Source organism: Herpailurus yagouaroundi, unplaced genomic scaffold (assembly GCF_014898765.1).
Source record: "Herpailurus yagouaroundi ecotype Mexico unplaced genomic scaffold, PumYag 182, whole genome shotgun sequence".
Taxonomy (NCBI): domain Eukaryota; kingdom Metazoa; phylum Chordata; class Mammalia; order Carnivora; family Felidae; genus Herpailurus; species Herpailurus yagouaroundi.
In genome coordinates this window covers 776,306-791,037 of record NW_024412413.1, presented here as the reverse complement: position 1 = coordinate 791,037, position 14,732 = coordinate 776,306, and the positions used below count along the sequence as shown (strand labels likewise).

Here is a 14,732-nt window from a genome sequence, read left to right as displayed (position 1 = left end):
CGGGGCCTCCCCCTGCGCGGGGGCGGGGGCCACGTGCGTGCCGCGCGGGGGCGGGGGCGGCGCCGCAGAAATCCCCGCATTGCGGAGCGCGGGGAAGCCGGGGCCGCCCGCCCCGCCCGCCTCCCGAGCCTCGGCTCGCGTCTGTTTGTTGTGAAACCCGAGCCCTCGCTCATGTGACCCGCTCCTCCCCCCGGCCGGGCGGGGTGGCCGGGGAGGCCGCGCGCCGGGTTTTTCCAGGGTGATGACGGGCAGGATTTCGAGGCCGGCTGCCTCCCTGCCTCCCGCGGCCCGGGCCTCGGAGGTGACTCGGTAGAGCGTAGAGCGCAGGGTCTCGGTGCTCGTTTGGTGGGGCGCCGGCCCCCCTACCCCCCGTCCCCGGGCGGACGTCCTAACCCGCGTGCGTCCCCCCAGGCACCCGGGTGTACAGCCCCCCGGAGTGGATCCGCTACCACCGTTACCACGGGCGCTCGGCCACGGTGTGGTCCCTGGGCGTGCTGCTCTACGACATGGTGTGTGGGGACATTCCCTTCGAGCAGGACGAGGAGATCCTGCGAGGCCGCCTCTTCTTCCGGAGGAGGGTCTCCCCAGGTGCGTGCCGGCTGCGGGGGCCGCGGGGAGCACCGGAGCCCGAGGAGCCCGCCCCCTCCTGACCGTCCCCCCTCCTCTCCGCAGAGTGCCAGCAGCTCATTCAGTGGTGTCTGTCCCTGCGGCCCTCGGAGCGGCCGTCGCTGGACCAGATCTCCGCACACCCCTGGATGCTGGGGGCGGAGGGTGGCCCCGCAGAGAGCTGTGACCTGCGGCTGCGCACGCTGGACGTGGACGACGGGGCCAGCACCACCTCCAGCAGCGAGAGCTTGTGAGGAGGGGCCGGGGCCTGGCTTGTGGAGCCAGAGGGACCCCACCCCACCCGGGCTGTCTGCTTCCTGCACAGGCAGTGACCTCTGACTCCTGGTGACCTTTGCCTTCGGCACCGGGCTGTTTCCTTCGCTTTGAGTGCCTTTTCGAACGCTGCTCTCGCGGGACTTGGTCTTTTCAAGCTCTGTCTGTCCAAAGACGCTCCGGTCCAGGCGGGGTCCCGTCCGGCCTGGCCTGGGCAGGTGCGGGGCCCCGAGACCGTCCCTCTCTTGTGCTGCTCCGGGAGGCAGGCCTGTTGGACTATGTCGGACCAGGAGCATGTCCTGTGGCCTCAGCTCACGGGGGGGGGCACGGGGCCTCTGGTGCCCGCTCCCCCCCACCCCTTCCCGCGCCCACCTGTCCGTCAGTGTTCGTCCGGGCACGTCTGTGCACTAGCAATGCAACGTTGGGGCCTCCGCCGCCTGTGCGTGCGCACGTCTATTTATGGTCTGACCCTGAGGAGGGCTATTTATTGTTTAATTTATTTGCAGGCGTTCCCTCCTCCCGGCGCCCCCACCTTCTGCAGGCCCCGGGGTGGGGGTGGTGGCCGTGTGTGTGGACCCCAGGTCCCGGTCCTACCTGTGTCTGTTGGAAGGTGGACTTGTACAGTGGCTAATTTGGGGGGAGAGGGTGCCTCCCCCACCTCATGGCTCTGTGCCTGGGCGTGGGGGGGGGTGGGGGGGTTTTAAATTATTGACCTTGTACAGTCCGCTTGTTGGCTCTGGAGGCTGGGGGGTGGGGGGACAGAGTCTCAAGCCTTTAATTTATTGTAGCAGCTGTCTCTGTAGTCCAGGTGCATGCGCACCGTGGATGGGGTTTCTTTCGGTTCAAAAGTGAGATGTCTGGAGATCCTATTTTTTATACAGGTATTTCAATTAAATCGTTTTTGTATATAACAGTTACTCCGTGTTTATGAGGCAGGGAGGCTGCGGGGAGGTTTGGAGGAAGGGGCCTGGGGTCTCTGGGCAGCCCCCTCCTCGTTCTGTGGGGAGGTAGCACACGGTGGGGACCTAGGCTCTTTCCTTGGCCTCCTTGCCACCCCGTTCTCGCCCCCCACTCCCCAAGGGCAGGAGGCTGTGCTATCAGGGTCTTCTGGGAGGGGGCAGGGAGCCCCGGCCTGGGATGACGTTGCCACCGCTAGTCTGGAGGCTGTGTCTGGGGGTGGCCACAAGGGGACCTCCGGTTTCTGTTCCCGGGGATGCCTAGTCAGCCGTGGGAGGAGGAAACGGCCCTTGCTCAGGCCACGTGGGCAGAAGCGTCCAGGGAGAGGCGTCCGTGCTGTTCCATAGATGGAGGGAAGGGGTTCTGAAGGATAAGTAGACGTTTGTTGGGTGGAGGGTGTAAGAAGACATTCCAAGCCCAGAGAGCAGGGGTGGGTGGGGTCAGGGGGCAAGTGCTGGCTGGTTGGGCCTTGGCCTGACGGTTGAACGGTTAGGGTAGAAGCTGCGGCCAGATTCAGATGCGGAAACACGGGCGAGACACCACGCAGGGCAAGCTGAGCGGGGGTCTGGTCACGTCCCGCCCCTCTGTGGGCCCTCTGTGGGGCCATCTGCTCAGCAGCCCCTGGTGATGGGACAGCGGGGCACCTGCTGGGTGACCGTCTTGTGTCCCGGGTCCCCGCACACAGCTGGAGGCCTGTCCCTGTGTCCCACAGCCCAGGTGCCAGCCATGTGCCTGTGCTCAGAGCACGCACACCGTTGTGTGCCTGCCAGTGCGTCCCTGGGAGCACAGAGTGAGATAAAGGGAGCATCTTGAGACCACAGGCAAGAGCAGACAGGAAGTTTTAGAAAGCAGAGCTAGAGAAAGTGAAGCGGGGGGGGGGGGGGGGGGGTGCTGTGGGGGGGGCTGGGCCTGCAGGGATTCAGTGGGTGCTTGGGGCCTGCTGGGGCCTGGCCGGCCTTTCCTGAGGAATCATTAAGGCTCAGGGGTCGCCAGGGACCCCCGAGCAGCTGCATGAGGCAGTGGGGCTGCGTGGGGAGACGGTGCACCTGTTCCCTGGCCCTGGCAACCCCCTGACTCGCTGGGGCTCTCCGTGCTTCCCCCACCGTCTGCGAGGACAGGGCCCCTCAGACAGCCTTGCCCGTGTGGGCTGGAGCTTGTTGGGGGAACACTCGGAGAGCTGAGCGTGGTGTCTCTGCAGCATTTGGGCCTCCGCCCTCCTCTCTGGTGACAGTGACTCGTGCGTCCCTGTGATCCCAGCCCCCCACTTGCCAGCTGAGGATGCTGGGCCGGTGTGGGGCACCACCCCTCGCCCCTCGTCCGCCCATCCTCCTCTGTCCATCCGGCCACCCACCTAAAGCTCCAGTAATCCTTCACTGAGCTCATCTTTGTGGGGGACCCCGAGTCGAGCGCTTGTAGAGGGCCGGGGCGCTGAGTGCAGCCTGTGGGGAAGGCGTAAGGTCTGGACGGCCCGAGGAAGGCCGGTCCCCGGTACAGCGGGTATCCTGCCCACAGGAGGCACCTTGTGAGGACGCTCAGGGACACGGGGTCAGAGGCACGTGTGCGGGCAAAGTCCGGAGGTGAGTGGGGGAGTCTCGCCCTGCTTGGTGAGCGCGGAAGCCCCCGCAGGCCGGGCCCGTGCCAGGGGGACACACCGTTCTACGTCCCCGATCGCACGTGGTGAGGCCATGCCGCTGGCCAAGGCCGCCGCCCACTTATCTGTAAGGCCTGAACGTCCCAAGTCTCCAGGACATTCAGGAGGGGCCTGGGGGACAGTGTGTCCCTGAGTTTGCCCCTGGGACAGAGGGCACAGCGCCATGCCGAGTTTGGGCAACGCTGCCCTCCTCGGGGTCCCTGGCGGTCAGGGGGCTCTGCCAGCCTCCCCCGAGGCTCCTCAGCCCTTCGGCCTGTGTGCCCAGTGACACCTCTGAAGGTGTGGCAGGCTCAGGCTGGCGCTGGGCAGACGGCCCGGAGGGTGGCCATCGATGGGTTCATGGGTGTGGCCACATGGGACGCGGCCCCCTGCCTGCGGCGGGGAGGCCCCTCTGATGGAGGGGAGAGTAGGCAGGGAGACGGTGCTGGCCTGCGTGTGTCAAGGCCAATGGGGAACGTGGCCTCGGTCTGGGGCCCGAGGGTGGGCAGAAGGTGGGGGGCTGGCGCCGCCCATGCGGGGCCACCCCCACTTCCTCGGCCCAGCCCTGCCCCCCTCTGCCTCAGTGCTGACTGAACAAGCCCCGGGCACCCCCAAAGCACCCTCCCCCCTAGCTGGCCCGCCCAGTCCAGGGCTAGATGCTGTCTGTACTCCCGGTTCCCAGCTCCAGCAGGCAAGGGCTCAGCCAGGTCATGCCTGGAGAAACTGAGGCCCAAGTGGCAGGACCTCCTGTAGGTGCTGGAGTAGGACGCTGGCCCCACTGTTGTGTCCCTGCACGTAGTCGCCGCTGAGAGCCAGGCTGGAGGCTGGGGGAGCGGGGGAACGGTGGGCCTGGCTGCATCCGGACCTCCAGGACCCCGGAGAGGCAGAGGGTGCAGCACTGTCTGGGGGGCTTTCCCAGCCCCTTCCCGAAATTTCCGAGAATCCGCCGTGGGCAGAGCTCCGGGTCTGAGGCTCAGGCAGAAGCTCAGAGCTGCGGCTGAGGCAGGCCCTGCCCTGCCCCAACCCTGCCACCTCTCTCTCTGTGTGGGCCCCTCACCCTCCTCCCTGCTCCTAGACACAAGCCTGGAGCTCCTCAGGACCCGAGGGGCCGGCCTGCCCCCTGCCCCTCCACCCCCCAGGCCCTGCACTCCTGGCCTCTCCCTGCAGAGGGAAGCGTGGCCAGTTCCCTCTGAACTGAAACGCCAGTTCCCTCTGCCCAGGGCCTTGACGGTCCTGTACTGGGCTGGTGCCCGTCTCGCCGTCTTTTCATATCTTGGGTCCATTTAACGTGGAGGGTTTTTTAGAGCCACTGGGTTGAGTTCCCAGGTTCCATCCTTCAGGGACTCCGCTAGGGGTGGCGTGGAACCCAGAAGTCCTCATGGAAGGAACAGAAACCCCGAGCTGCCGCCCACCAGGTTCTGCCGTCCGCTCCTCCGGGCCCTTCCCTCCTGGAGCGCTCCCTGGGCTCTATTTGCGGGCGGCTTTGATTGGTTTGCTCATGGCCGGGCCCTCTGAGGGCGGCTGGGTGGGTGCTGGCTGTGCCCACAGGGTCGGGGGGAGGCGTCGGAGGCCGCCCCTCCTGGCCCCTCACCCACTGGCCTGAGACCGGCCCGGCCCCCGGACGAGAGCGGCTGGGACGCAGACCCGGGTCGGAGCCGTGTTAAGTTTCTTTTCTCCGGTGCGGCCCCCCAAAACGAAACCTTGGCGTGGCTTTGGTGCCAAAGCTTCACAGAAAAGGAAGTGATTCCTGGCAGGGGCCCCGGAGCCCCACCTGCCCCTTCTGGGCATGCAGACCCCAGCTGGCATGCTAACGTGGGAGTCCCCATGCTAACGGAAGCCGTGCCAGGAGGAAATGTGAAGGGGGCAGTTGGGCCTGGGGCCGGCGGTGGAGGCCTGGACGGCCGGGGGCCGTGGGGCCCGGTGGCCAGGAGGGACACCCAGATCAGGGGATGCCCGCACCACACGGGGCCCCGGAGGAGGGGGCAGGGCCGCGCGCCCCCTCTGCAGGCGCCCTGGCCGCTCTGGAGAAGGCCTCTGGAGGGGCCCAGCGCTGGGCACGGGCAGGCCTGAGGTCCTGGGCGAGCCGCAGGGAGGGTGTCGGCCAGGCCCGGCTCCTCTCCACGGAGCTAAGGGATGGGCCCCCACTCATCTCCTGACGCCTGGCTGTGGGTGAGGGGGTGCAGGACGCACGGGGAAGTGCTAGCCCTGGGGTTTCTCGGTGGGCCCTTCTCCCCTCCGGGGGCCTCTGATTAGGGGGGCCGGGGGGCTCTGCCTTAGCCTCTGGCACATGACTTCCAGGCCGGCCGGCTTTCCAGGCAACCTTGGCAAAACCCCGGGCTTCGGTTACACAACTGACCCCTGGAGTTCCTGGCAGTCAGGCCTGCCGGGCAGGGTGGGGGCAGGGCCTGCCCCTCCGGCACTGGTCACTGCCCTCTTCCTGGCCTGCTCCCTGCAGGAAAGCTCTTCCCTGGAGGCTGGGCCCCAGATAGTGGCCAGGAGAAGGTGGGGAGGAATGGGAGGTCCAGTCCTGGATCGATGAATAGGGGCCTCCCTGCGGGGTGGGTCACCTGTACCCAACACCGAATGAGCCAGGTGGAGGAAACCGGGGCTCAGGGGGGGTCAGGAACCCCCCAAAGGCCACAAGCAGCCGAGTGGACCCATTTCGTCCAGGAAGGAGGAAGAGGTCACCCTGGGGCACAACCTCGTCTTCCCAGCACGGGACTCGGAGGCGAGCGCCCTCTGATCTGGCCTCTGGCCCTGTCAGCTGTCCTGCTAGGAGGCCGCCAGCCCTGATCTGAGGCTCAGGCCAATGTCATGGGTCCCGGCCACCTGTCGGGAAGCACCCTCAGGTTTCCCTGCCTTGCCCACCCGTGCTGCCCTGAGCTCCTCACCCAGAAACGCTGTGCTTAGTGACCCCCACCCCACTGGCCACCTCGGCAAGGGGGAGGGGTGGAAAGCAGAGGTGCCGGTGCCCACGGCCAGGCCCAGCCCAGTGGCCTGGCTCTCCTGCTCCTGGGGCCCCTGGGGCCTCTGCCAGGGCCTGGGCTGCTGGCCCAGGGCTGGACCTTGAGGATGAGAAGGTGCCTGTCTTGCAGGTGGCAGGGTCTCTCTGGGTCGCAGATGCCCCTGGTCCTGGGACCCAGAGTCCAGGAAGGGCTGGGAAGCCCCACCTGCTGGGCCAGGCCAGCCAGGATTCAGGGATCCCGGGCCCCTGGGTGCTGCTCCGGGGGGGGGGGGGGGGTGTGATCCTCCACTGTCTGGGAGCCAGGAGCCCGGGAGGCCCACATCAGCACTTAGGCCACGGCGCGGCCTGCCCAGCAGACACCCCACATCCTAGGGAGCACGTGTGCTGGGGGTCCACACCCTCACCTCGAGGTGCGCTCCAGAGGTGTGGTCTACCCCAGGGCTCCCGGCCTCCCCGCGTCGTCTGGTTTCTGCTCACCAGGCCTCTCCCACGTGAGCTCAAAGGGACATTTTCACTCCAGAGAGAACCAGACGGTCCAGATTCCTGGGGGCTCACCTCTGCCAGAGGGGCAGTGACCCAGGCACGTTGGCATGATAGGTTTAGGATGTGACAGACAGGACGGTGAGTTTCTCAGGGGTCACCATCAGCTTCTCTGCGGAGATCAGGGAGAGGGGCTCTGGGAGCGGGTACAGCAGGTGCAAAGGCCCACAGGCAGAGAGAGGAGCCCCGACCCGTTTTGCTCCGTGAAGGAGCAGGAGGGCAGGCGTGGGAGGGGCTGCAGAGTTTCCTCGGGGCGCACGCGGCTCAGGGCTCCTCCCCACACCCGCTCCGCAGCCTGCATCCCCCCAACAACCCGCTACAGCGGGGCCAGCTCCGGACCAGAGTCCGGGGCCGGCTGGCCCTCCTGCCGCAGCTCTGCCCCCCTCACTCCTCCCGCGGAGAGGCGGGCGCCGGCACAGAGCAGGGGTGGCAATCCCGCACGTGGGGTGCCGAGGACCCCGGCACCAGGGCCCAGAATGGCAGAGGGCATCCCACACCCGGGGCCCAGAGGAGGCCCCTCGGCTAGCCCGGTGACCTGGGCTAACGCGGAAGCAGGTCAGGGGCTGCTGCGGGGTCCCCGAGTCCAGTTCGGGGCAGCCCCCTCGGTCTCCCCTCTAGAAAGGGCCAGGAGAACCATCGGGCCACAAAAATGGTACGTGTATGCCCACGAGGGTGCGTGCGACGTGCCTACCGTGTGCACCTGTGAGTGCGCTCGTAGGTGTGTGTGCCTGTGCACGTTCCAAGTGTGTGTGTGCGTGGGTGTGGAGAGGGGGGCGCCCGTGTGTACGTGCACGTGTGTGTGATGTGGCACGGTTTGTGCACACGTGTGTCCACGTGCGTGTGCACCCAGGCGGAGCCTGCTGCCGAGACTTGGGGCGCTCTCCACCCCTAGTGACCCACACACCCCTCAGAGGCGCGGCAGCACGTGGGGGTGGGGATGCGGCCGGGGGGGGGGGGGGGGAAGGGGGGAGACAGAGCAAGGGGCCCGGCCCTGCCCCCTAGCCCTCCCCCCCCCCAGCTCTGGGTGGCAGTGCTGTCACCTGTGAACCAGGCTCGTCGACCGCCCGGAGCCCCGAAGTGTGTTCAAGAACATCCCTGGGCCCCTGCTGGGCCTCACAGAGTTCACGGCCAGGGAGCCACCGTGAGGGCACTGGGGTCATAGGAAGCAGGGGTTCCCAGAGGGCTGAGATCTGAGGAGGAGGTGGGGTCTAGGAGCCGAGGGGAGCTGCAGGGTGAGGAGGTGGGGAGTGCAGGCTTTGGGGGTGGGGCAGACCGGGCCAAGTCCCCTCGGAGGTGAGGGGGGGGGTGGATCTTCAGCGGCCCGGCCACGTGTCCTCGGAGACCAAGATGGGGTGGGTTCGGGTGCTTTGGAAGGTACAAGGTCGCTGACACCCAAGGAGGGATGGAGGCCTGAGAGGACTCCGTCCGCGCACCCAGGCAGCCCCCGCCAGCCCGCAAACGCCCGCTCTGGTTCAAGCCAGTGCAAGAGACCCGGCCCGGCCCGAGGGGGCCTCTTGCCCGTGGTGAGCAGGGACTCGAGGCCCAGGGGCGATCGAGGACTCAGACCTATGCCCCACTGACCTCCCCACCCCCGTGCTGGTTCGTCTCTGGGACATTCTGTCCCCGTTCTCACGTCACGCGGCCACCCCGCCCAGCACCTGACCCCCATACCGGGCTGCGGCCTGCAGCTATCAAGAGCTGATGGGCGGATTAGCTGTGGGCGCCCGGAGCCGGAGCCGGGGCGCTGGAACCAACAGCGGCAGCCCAGGGAAACCGGGGTCCGGCCACCACCCCGGTGTGGGGGGAGGGGGGAAGCAGGCGGAGGAGGACCAGCTGGCACACCGTCTCCGGGACCGCGAACCCAGCCCCCGCGAGGGCCTCCCTGGCCCCGCGACCCACAGAAAGCCTGGTTCTGGGTGCACCGGGTTCCCCCGCCTGACTCCCGCCTGGGCAGAAAGGGGCTGGAGGTGGGGACCCCGGGGCTGGTGGGGCCCGCCAGGTTCCAGGAAGGCAGGGGCCGGCGCACAGTAGGTTCGCGTGGCCACGTGGCCAGGGCGTCTGTCGCCTCGCTCCGCTCCCCGGCCCACCGCAGCAGTCTCATCTCTGGAGGCCACGGGGCGGGAGCGGGTGAGCCCCGGCCTGGAGGCAGGTGTCCTGGGAGGGCAGAGCCCAAGGCAGCTGGGGGGAGGGGGGTGGGGGCACTTGTGGCCCAGGCCTCGGGGCCACGTCCACCGCGGCCTGTGCTGCTCACCCAGCCCCACCGTGGACGATGTGCCTGGCGCCTCCCTGGGGCCACACCCCCTGGGCCCTGCTCCCCACTCCCTGCGGGCCCCCGGGTTCTGCTCCCCTCACGCCCGCCACTCAGCTGTGCCCGTCCGGGTGGGCAGCTGCCGGCAGGACCCGGTCAGACGCCCCCAACCTCCTCTGCCATCAGAGCCCAGGTGACGACACACGGGCCCTGCCCACCGGCCGCGACCTGGGGGCCCCCCAACCTCTCTCGCCCCTCTGGTCCCACACGGGGAGGCAGGCAGGGAGCAACGGTCCAGGTCTCCACGTCTCTGAAGGCGGGCACGTCCTGGGCCTGGGGCCTTCTGCTCCCTCCAGCCAGGCCGGCCCGGGCCCCATCCTCCGCCCTTCCCCCCCCCCCCCCCCCCCCCGCAGCCTCCAAACTGGCCAAGCTCTGCGAGGGTCCCTACAGAAGGAGGCCCAGTGTGCAAGACGGTAGACACACCATGTGGTGTGCGTGTGTGTGTGTGTGTGTACGGTGTCTGGTGTGCGGTGAGTGTGGTGTGCGTGGTGGGGCGGGGCGGGGAGTGGGAAGAGGTGGTGTTGGAGCTGTGATCCAGGAGGACCTCCCGGAGGAGGAGGTGGTGGTGGTCCTGAAGCGGGTGGGGAGGGGCAGGAGGGCCCGCAGTCCTGGGAAAGGCGGGTGGGGAGTGCTCAGCGCTTGGTGGCCCTGCGGTGCACAGGGGGGTGGACAGGGTGCTGGGGTGGCCGCCCTGCCAGGGGGCGGGGGGAACGTGGGAGGGACGGTCCGGGCGCAGACCTCCACCAGGGCACGGCCCCAGGGGCAGGGTCCAGGTCAGGCTCTTGCTTTCAGCTAAATTTTTAATGAAAAACTTCTTAAATGCATGCTCTGAGCCACTTTAAACATTGCTCAGAGAATTAAATGGAAATCTAAAAAAGAAAAACCCTGAGAAGTATTTTTAAAACAGCTTTATTGAGGTGTAATTTACATACCATAAAATCCACCCACTTTCAACAGTTTCAGTGATCCACCCACCAGCCAATGATTTTAGTAAATTTACCCAGTTGTGCAACCACCACCACAGTCCAACTTAGAACGCTGCCCTCACCTCCAAGGTCTCCTGGACCATCCACAGCCACCCCCTCTCTGTCCTCACAGACTTGCCTCTTGCACACGTTCCACGCACACGGAATTGCGCCACGTGGGGTGTTTGCTGTCCGGCTGCTCTCACCGAGCATAGTCGTCCCGAAGTTCGCCCGTGTTGGTCCCCGTCCTGATGCTTCGTGGCGTGGATACACCACACGTGGTTTGTTCACCAGTCGATGGGTATTCGGGTTGTTTCCACAGTGTGACTATTACGAACGTAGCTGCTGTGAACCTTCATGTACGAGCTCTTGGGCGCACACGTTGTCGTTCCTGTTGGGTAAACACCTGGGAGTGGAATCCTGGGTCGTGTGGGAAGTTTATGTCAACTTTGGAAGAAATTGGCTGCACGCTTTACTTTCCCGCCAGCGACGTAGGAGGGTTCCGGTGTTCCGTACCTTTGTCAACACTTGCGTCGGGCCTTCCTCGTGGTACAGCCACCCTGGTGTGTGCGAGGTGGTGACGCGTTCGCTTTCAGTTTGGATTTTCCTAGTCACTACTGGTGCCGAGCATCTTTGCAAATTGGATTAGACGTTTCACCAAAGAAGATACCCGGCGTTCCTCCTCCTTCCTTGATGAAATGGCTAACTTTTTTTTGCCTATTTTTTTTTACTTGCTTGGTTGTCTTATGATTACTGTTTTAAATTCTATATCTGGTTTTAATTGTTGTAAAATACACCTAATAATCTAAAGCGTACGTTTGTCTTGTATTTGAGCGGCAAGTGTCCTAAAGACAAACCCCTTATTACATCCGACCTGCAAACATTTTATCCCAGTTTCGTTATCTTATCGTCACTCGAAGCACAGAATCTGCACTATTGATCGACTCGGATTCATCTTTCGTGGATTCCTGCTTTTGGCGTTGCACCTAAGAACACTGCCTGTCTCAAGGTCACAAAGAGTTTCTCGTATGTGTCCTTTCAAAAATCTTATAGCTTTAGATCTTACACCCGGGTTTATGGTTGATTTCGAGTTAATTTTTGTGCGGCATAAGGTAGGGGTCCAAATTCTGTTTTTACGTGGGTTTCCAATTGTCATAGCACCACTTGCTGAAAAGAGCATTTCCCCCCTTGAAAGCCGTGGCACTTTTGTCAAAAATCAATTGACGATAAACCTATGAATCTATTTCTGGACTCTCAGTGCGGTTCCGTTAACCCATATGTCAACCCTTATGTCAGAAGACGCTGTGTTTATTGCTGTTACTGTGTAGTAAGTTTTCAAATTGGAATGCGTAAATTCTCCAACTTTGTTCCCTTTCAGAATTGTTTGGCTGTCCTGTGTCCTCTGCATGTCCATGCAAGTTTTACGATCAGATTGCTAATTTTGCTCCCCAAACCCCAAAATACTCTCATTTTGAGAAGGATTGCATTCAATCTATTAATCAATTTGGGGAATATTGCCACTTGAACAATATTGAGTTCTCCAGCCCATTAACAGTGGGTGTCTCTGTATTTATCTAGATCTTCGTTAATATCACTTAGAAATGCTGTGGAGACGCCTAGGTGGCTCAGTTAACCGTCCGACTTCGGCTCAGGTGGTGATCTCATGGTCTGTGGGTTCGAGCCCTGCGTCAGGCTCTATGCTGATAGCTCGGGGCCTGGAGGCTGCCGCGGATTCTGGGTCTCCCTCCCTCTTGTTGCCCCTCCTTCGATTGTGCTCTCTCTCTCTCTCTCTCTCTCTCTCTCGAAAATAAACAAAGAGACACACTTGAGTGGCTCAGTCAACCATCCGACTTTGAATCAGGTCATGATCTCCTGGTTCGTGGGTTCGAGCCCCACGTCGGGCTCTGTGCTGACAGCTCGGAGCCTGGAGCCTGCATCGGATTCTGTGTCCCCCTCTCTCTGCCCCTCCTCTCCTCTCGCTCTGTCTCTCTCAAAAATAGATCATTATTACAAAAAAAAAAAAAAAAAAAAATGCTGCATAGTGTTCAAGTCTTACACTCTGTTAAACTCCTAGTTACTTTCTTTTCAATGCTGTTGTGAATGGAATTTTTTCTCAATTTTATCGCTGGATTGCTCATTGCTAACTAACATAAAGAAATGTGGCTGGTTTTTGTATATTGATCTTGGATCCTGGAACCGTGCTGAACCTGATAATTAGCAGAAGTTTTTCCTCTAAGTCCTGCCACTTGGCCCCAAATGCGTCACAAATGCAGAAGTGGACAGTTTCTGGTGGAAGAAAAAGGAACCTCAGGTAACTGGAAAGTACCAGGAAATAATGGAGAGGAAGAAACCCAGGGAAATTAGCCCATGAGATTAAGTTTTGGAAAAACATGAAATCTCAGTTCACGTGGGTAAAGACAACAGACACAGATGATGTGATACCACCGATGTTTGAATGATCTGACAGGGACTTTCAAGCGCTATTAAAATGCTTTAACCAGAAACTGCAAAAAGTCTTGACACAAATTGAAATAGAACGGCCCAGCAAAGGGAAAGACATTAAAAAAAAAAAAAAAAAAAAAAGGCAAATGGAAATTTTGGAATTGAAAAGTAGAATAACCGAAAGGGAAAAAGACCCTCATGGAGGGATCGAATACCAGAATTGAGACGACAAGAGAGTCAATGAACTTTGAAGACACAGCAACGGAAATTCATCTGAGCAAGAGAGAAGATTTAAAAAAATGAACCGCCTCAGGGACCCACGGGACGACAGAGCTAATGTTTGTTTCATTAGAGTCCCAGAAAGAGAGGAGAAAGACCGTGAGACCGAAAAAATATTTAAGGAGATTATGGCTGAAAGCTTCACAAGTTTGGTGAAAGACATAAACTTATAATTTAAAAGAACAGAACAAATCCCACCCAGGAAAAACTGAAAAAAATCCACACCACGTCACTTAAAAAATTTTTTTTATGTTTATTTACTTTTGAGAGAGAAACAAAGCACAAGCAAGGAAGGGTCAGACAGAGAGGGAGACACAGAATCCGAAGCAGGCTCCAGGCTCCGAGCTGTCAGCGCAGAGCCCGATGCGGGGCTCGAACTCACGAACTGTGAGATCATGACCTGAGCTGAAATCGGACGCTTACCTGATTGAGCCACCCAGGCGTCCCCACACCAAGACACTTTATAATCAAATTGCTGAAAACTAAAAACAGAGAAAAAAAATCTTAAAAGCAGCCAGAGAAAAATGATGTGTTACCTATAGAAGAACGATGATTTGAATGCCGGACTTTCTTATCGCTAATACAGTATCTTTTTGGTGCTGAAAGAAAAGAATCATTGTTCAGATTTCTATATCCAGCAAACTTCCTTAACCTGACAAAGGGCATTGATAAAAGTCCTACAGCTAAATCGTACTTCATGTGAAAGCCTGAATGCTTCCACCTGAGATTAGGATCACGGCCAGGGTGCCCTCCCTCAGCACTCTTATTTCACACAGTGCTAGAAACTCCAGCCAGTGCAATGGGGCAAGAAAAGGAAATAAAAGGCATATTGATTGGGAAGGAAGAATAAAGCCGTCCTTATTTGCAGACAATGCAGCGATCTGTGTAGAAAATCCCAGGAAATCTATTTTTTAAACAGAACCAAACTCTTAGAACCAGTAAGTGAGTTTAAGCAAGGTTGCAGGATACGAGATTGACACATCAAAATCAACTGTATGCCCAGATAGATACAAGCAATGAATAATTGGAGACCAAAATTTTAAGACTATCAGTTTTTACAAAAGCTTCCCAAAACGTCTAGGTGCAAATCTAGCAAAGTACGAAAAGGTTCTGAGTACTGAAAACGACAAAATGCTGTTGAAAGAAATCAGATACGATCTACATAAATAGAAAGGCTTACCACGTTCATGAATCTGAAGGCTCAGCATAGCAAAGATGTCAGTTCTCCTCAAAGTGATCTACAGACTTCACACATCACGAGGCGCAATTCCAGCAAGATTTTTTTTTGTAGACAGAGATGGGCAAATTCTAAGATGCATATGTAAGGGCAATGGAACTAGAAGTAAAACAACTGGAAAGAGAACAAAGCTGCTGGAAGCCACCTGATTGGAACACTGACCACACAGCTGCTGAGCAACACAGGGTGGGACTGGTGTTAGAGGGACCCGGGCGCCGACCAGATGGGTGGTCCAGAAACAGAGCCACAGAAAACTCTGGCAGCCGTGTGAGTGCGGCTCAGCGTAGGACAAGCAGCTATTTCAGCAAATGGAACTGGGCCAGTGTCCCCCACGCGCGAGGGGGGAGCCTGTACCTCCAGTCCACACCTCGGGCGAAGGTAAGCTCGAAGGGAGTCCCGGGTTTAAGTGCACAACATACACAACTTACACAGGAGGTCACGGGACGCGATCTTCACGACATGGGCTTGCTCGGACTTTGGAGAGACGCCATCGGAGAAGAAACTGATAAACTGGACTTCATCCCAACGCA

General features: G+C 60.5%; 1 protein-coding gene across 1 annotated transcript; it reads left to right on the top strand.

Moving 5' to 3' along the window:
- Positions 1 to 67: 67 nt before the first annotated feature.
- On the top strand, positions 68 to 1,792 carry PIM3 (Pim-3 proto-oncogene, serine/threonine kinase). Its single transcript, XM_040490507.1, has 2 exons — positions 68 to 588; positions 673 to 1,792. The coding sequence occupies exons 1-2, from the start codon at positions 507 to 509 to the stop codon at positions 858 to 860; spliced, it is 270 nt and encodes an 89-aa protein (XP_040346441.1). The 5' UTR covers positions 68 to 506; the 3' UTR covers positions 861 to 1,792.
- The last annotated feature ends 12,940 nt before the right edge of the window (positions 1,793 to 14,732 follow it).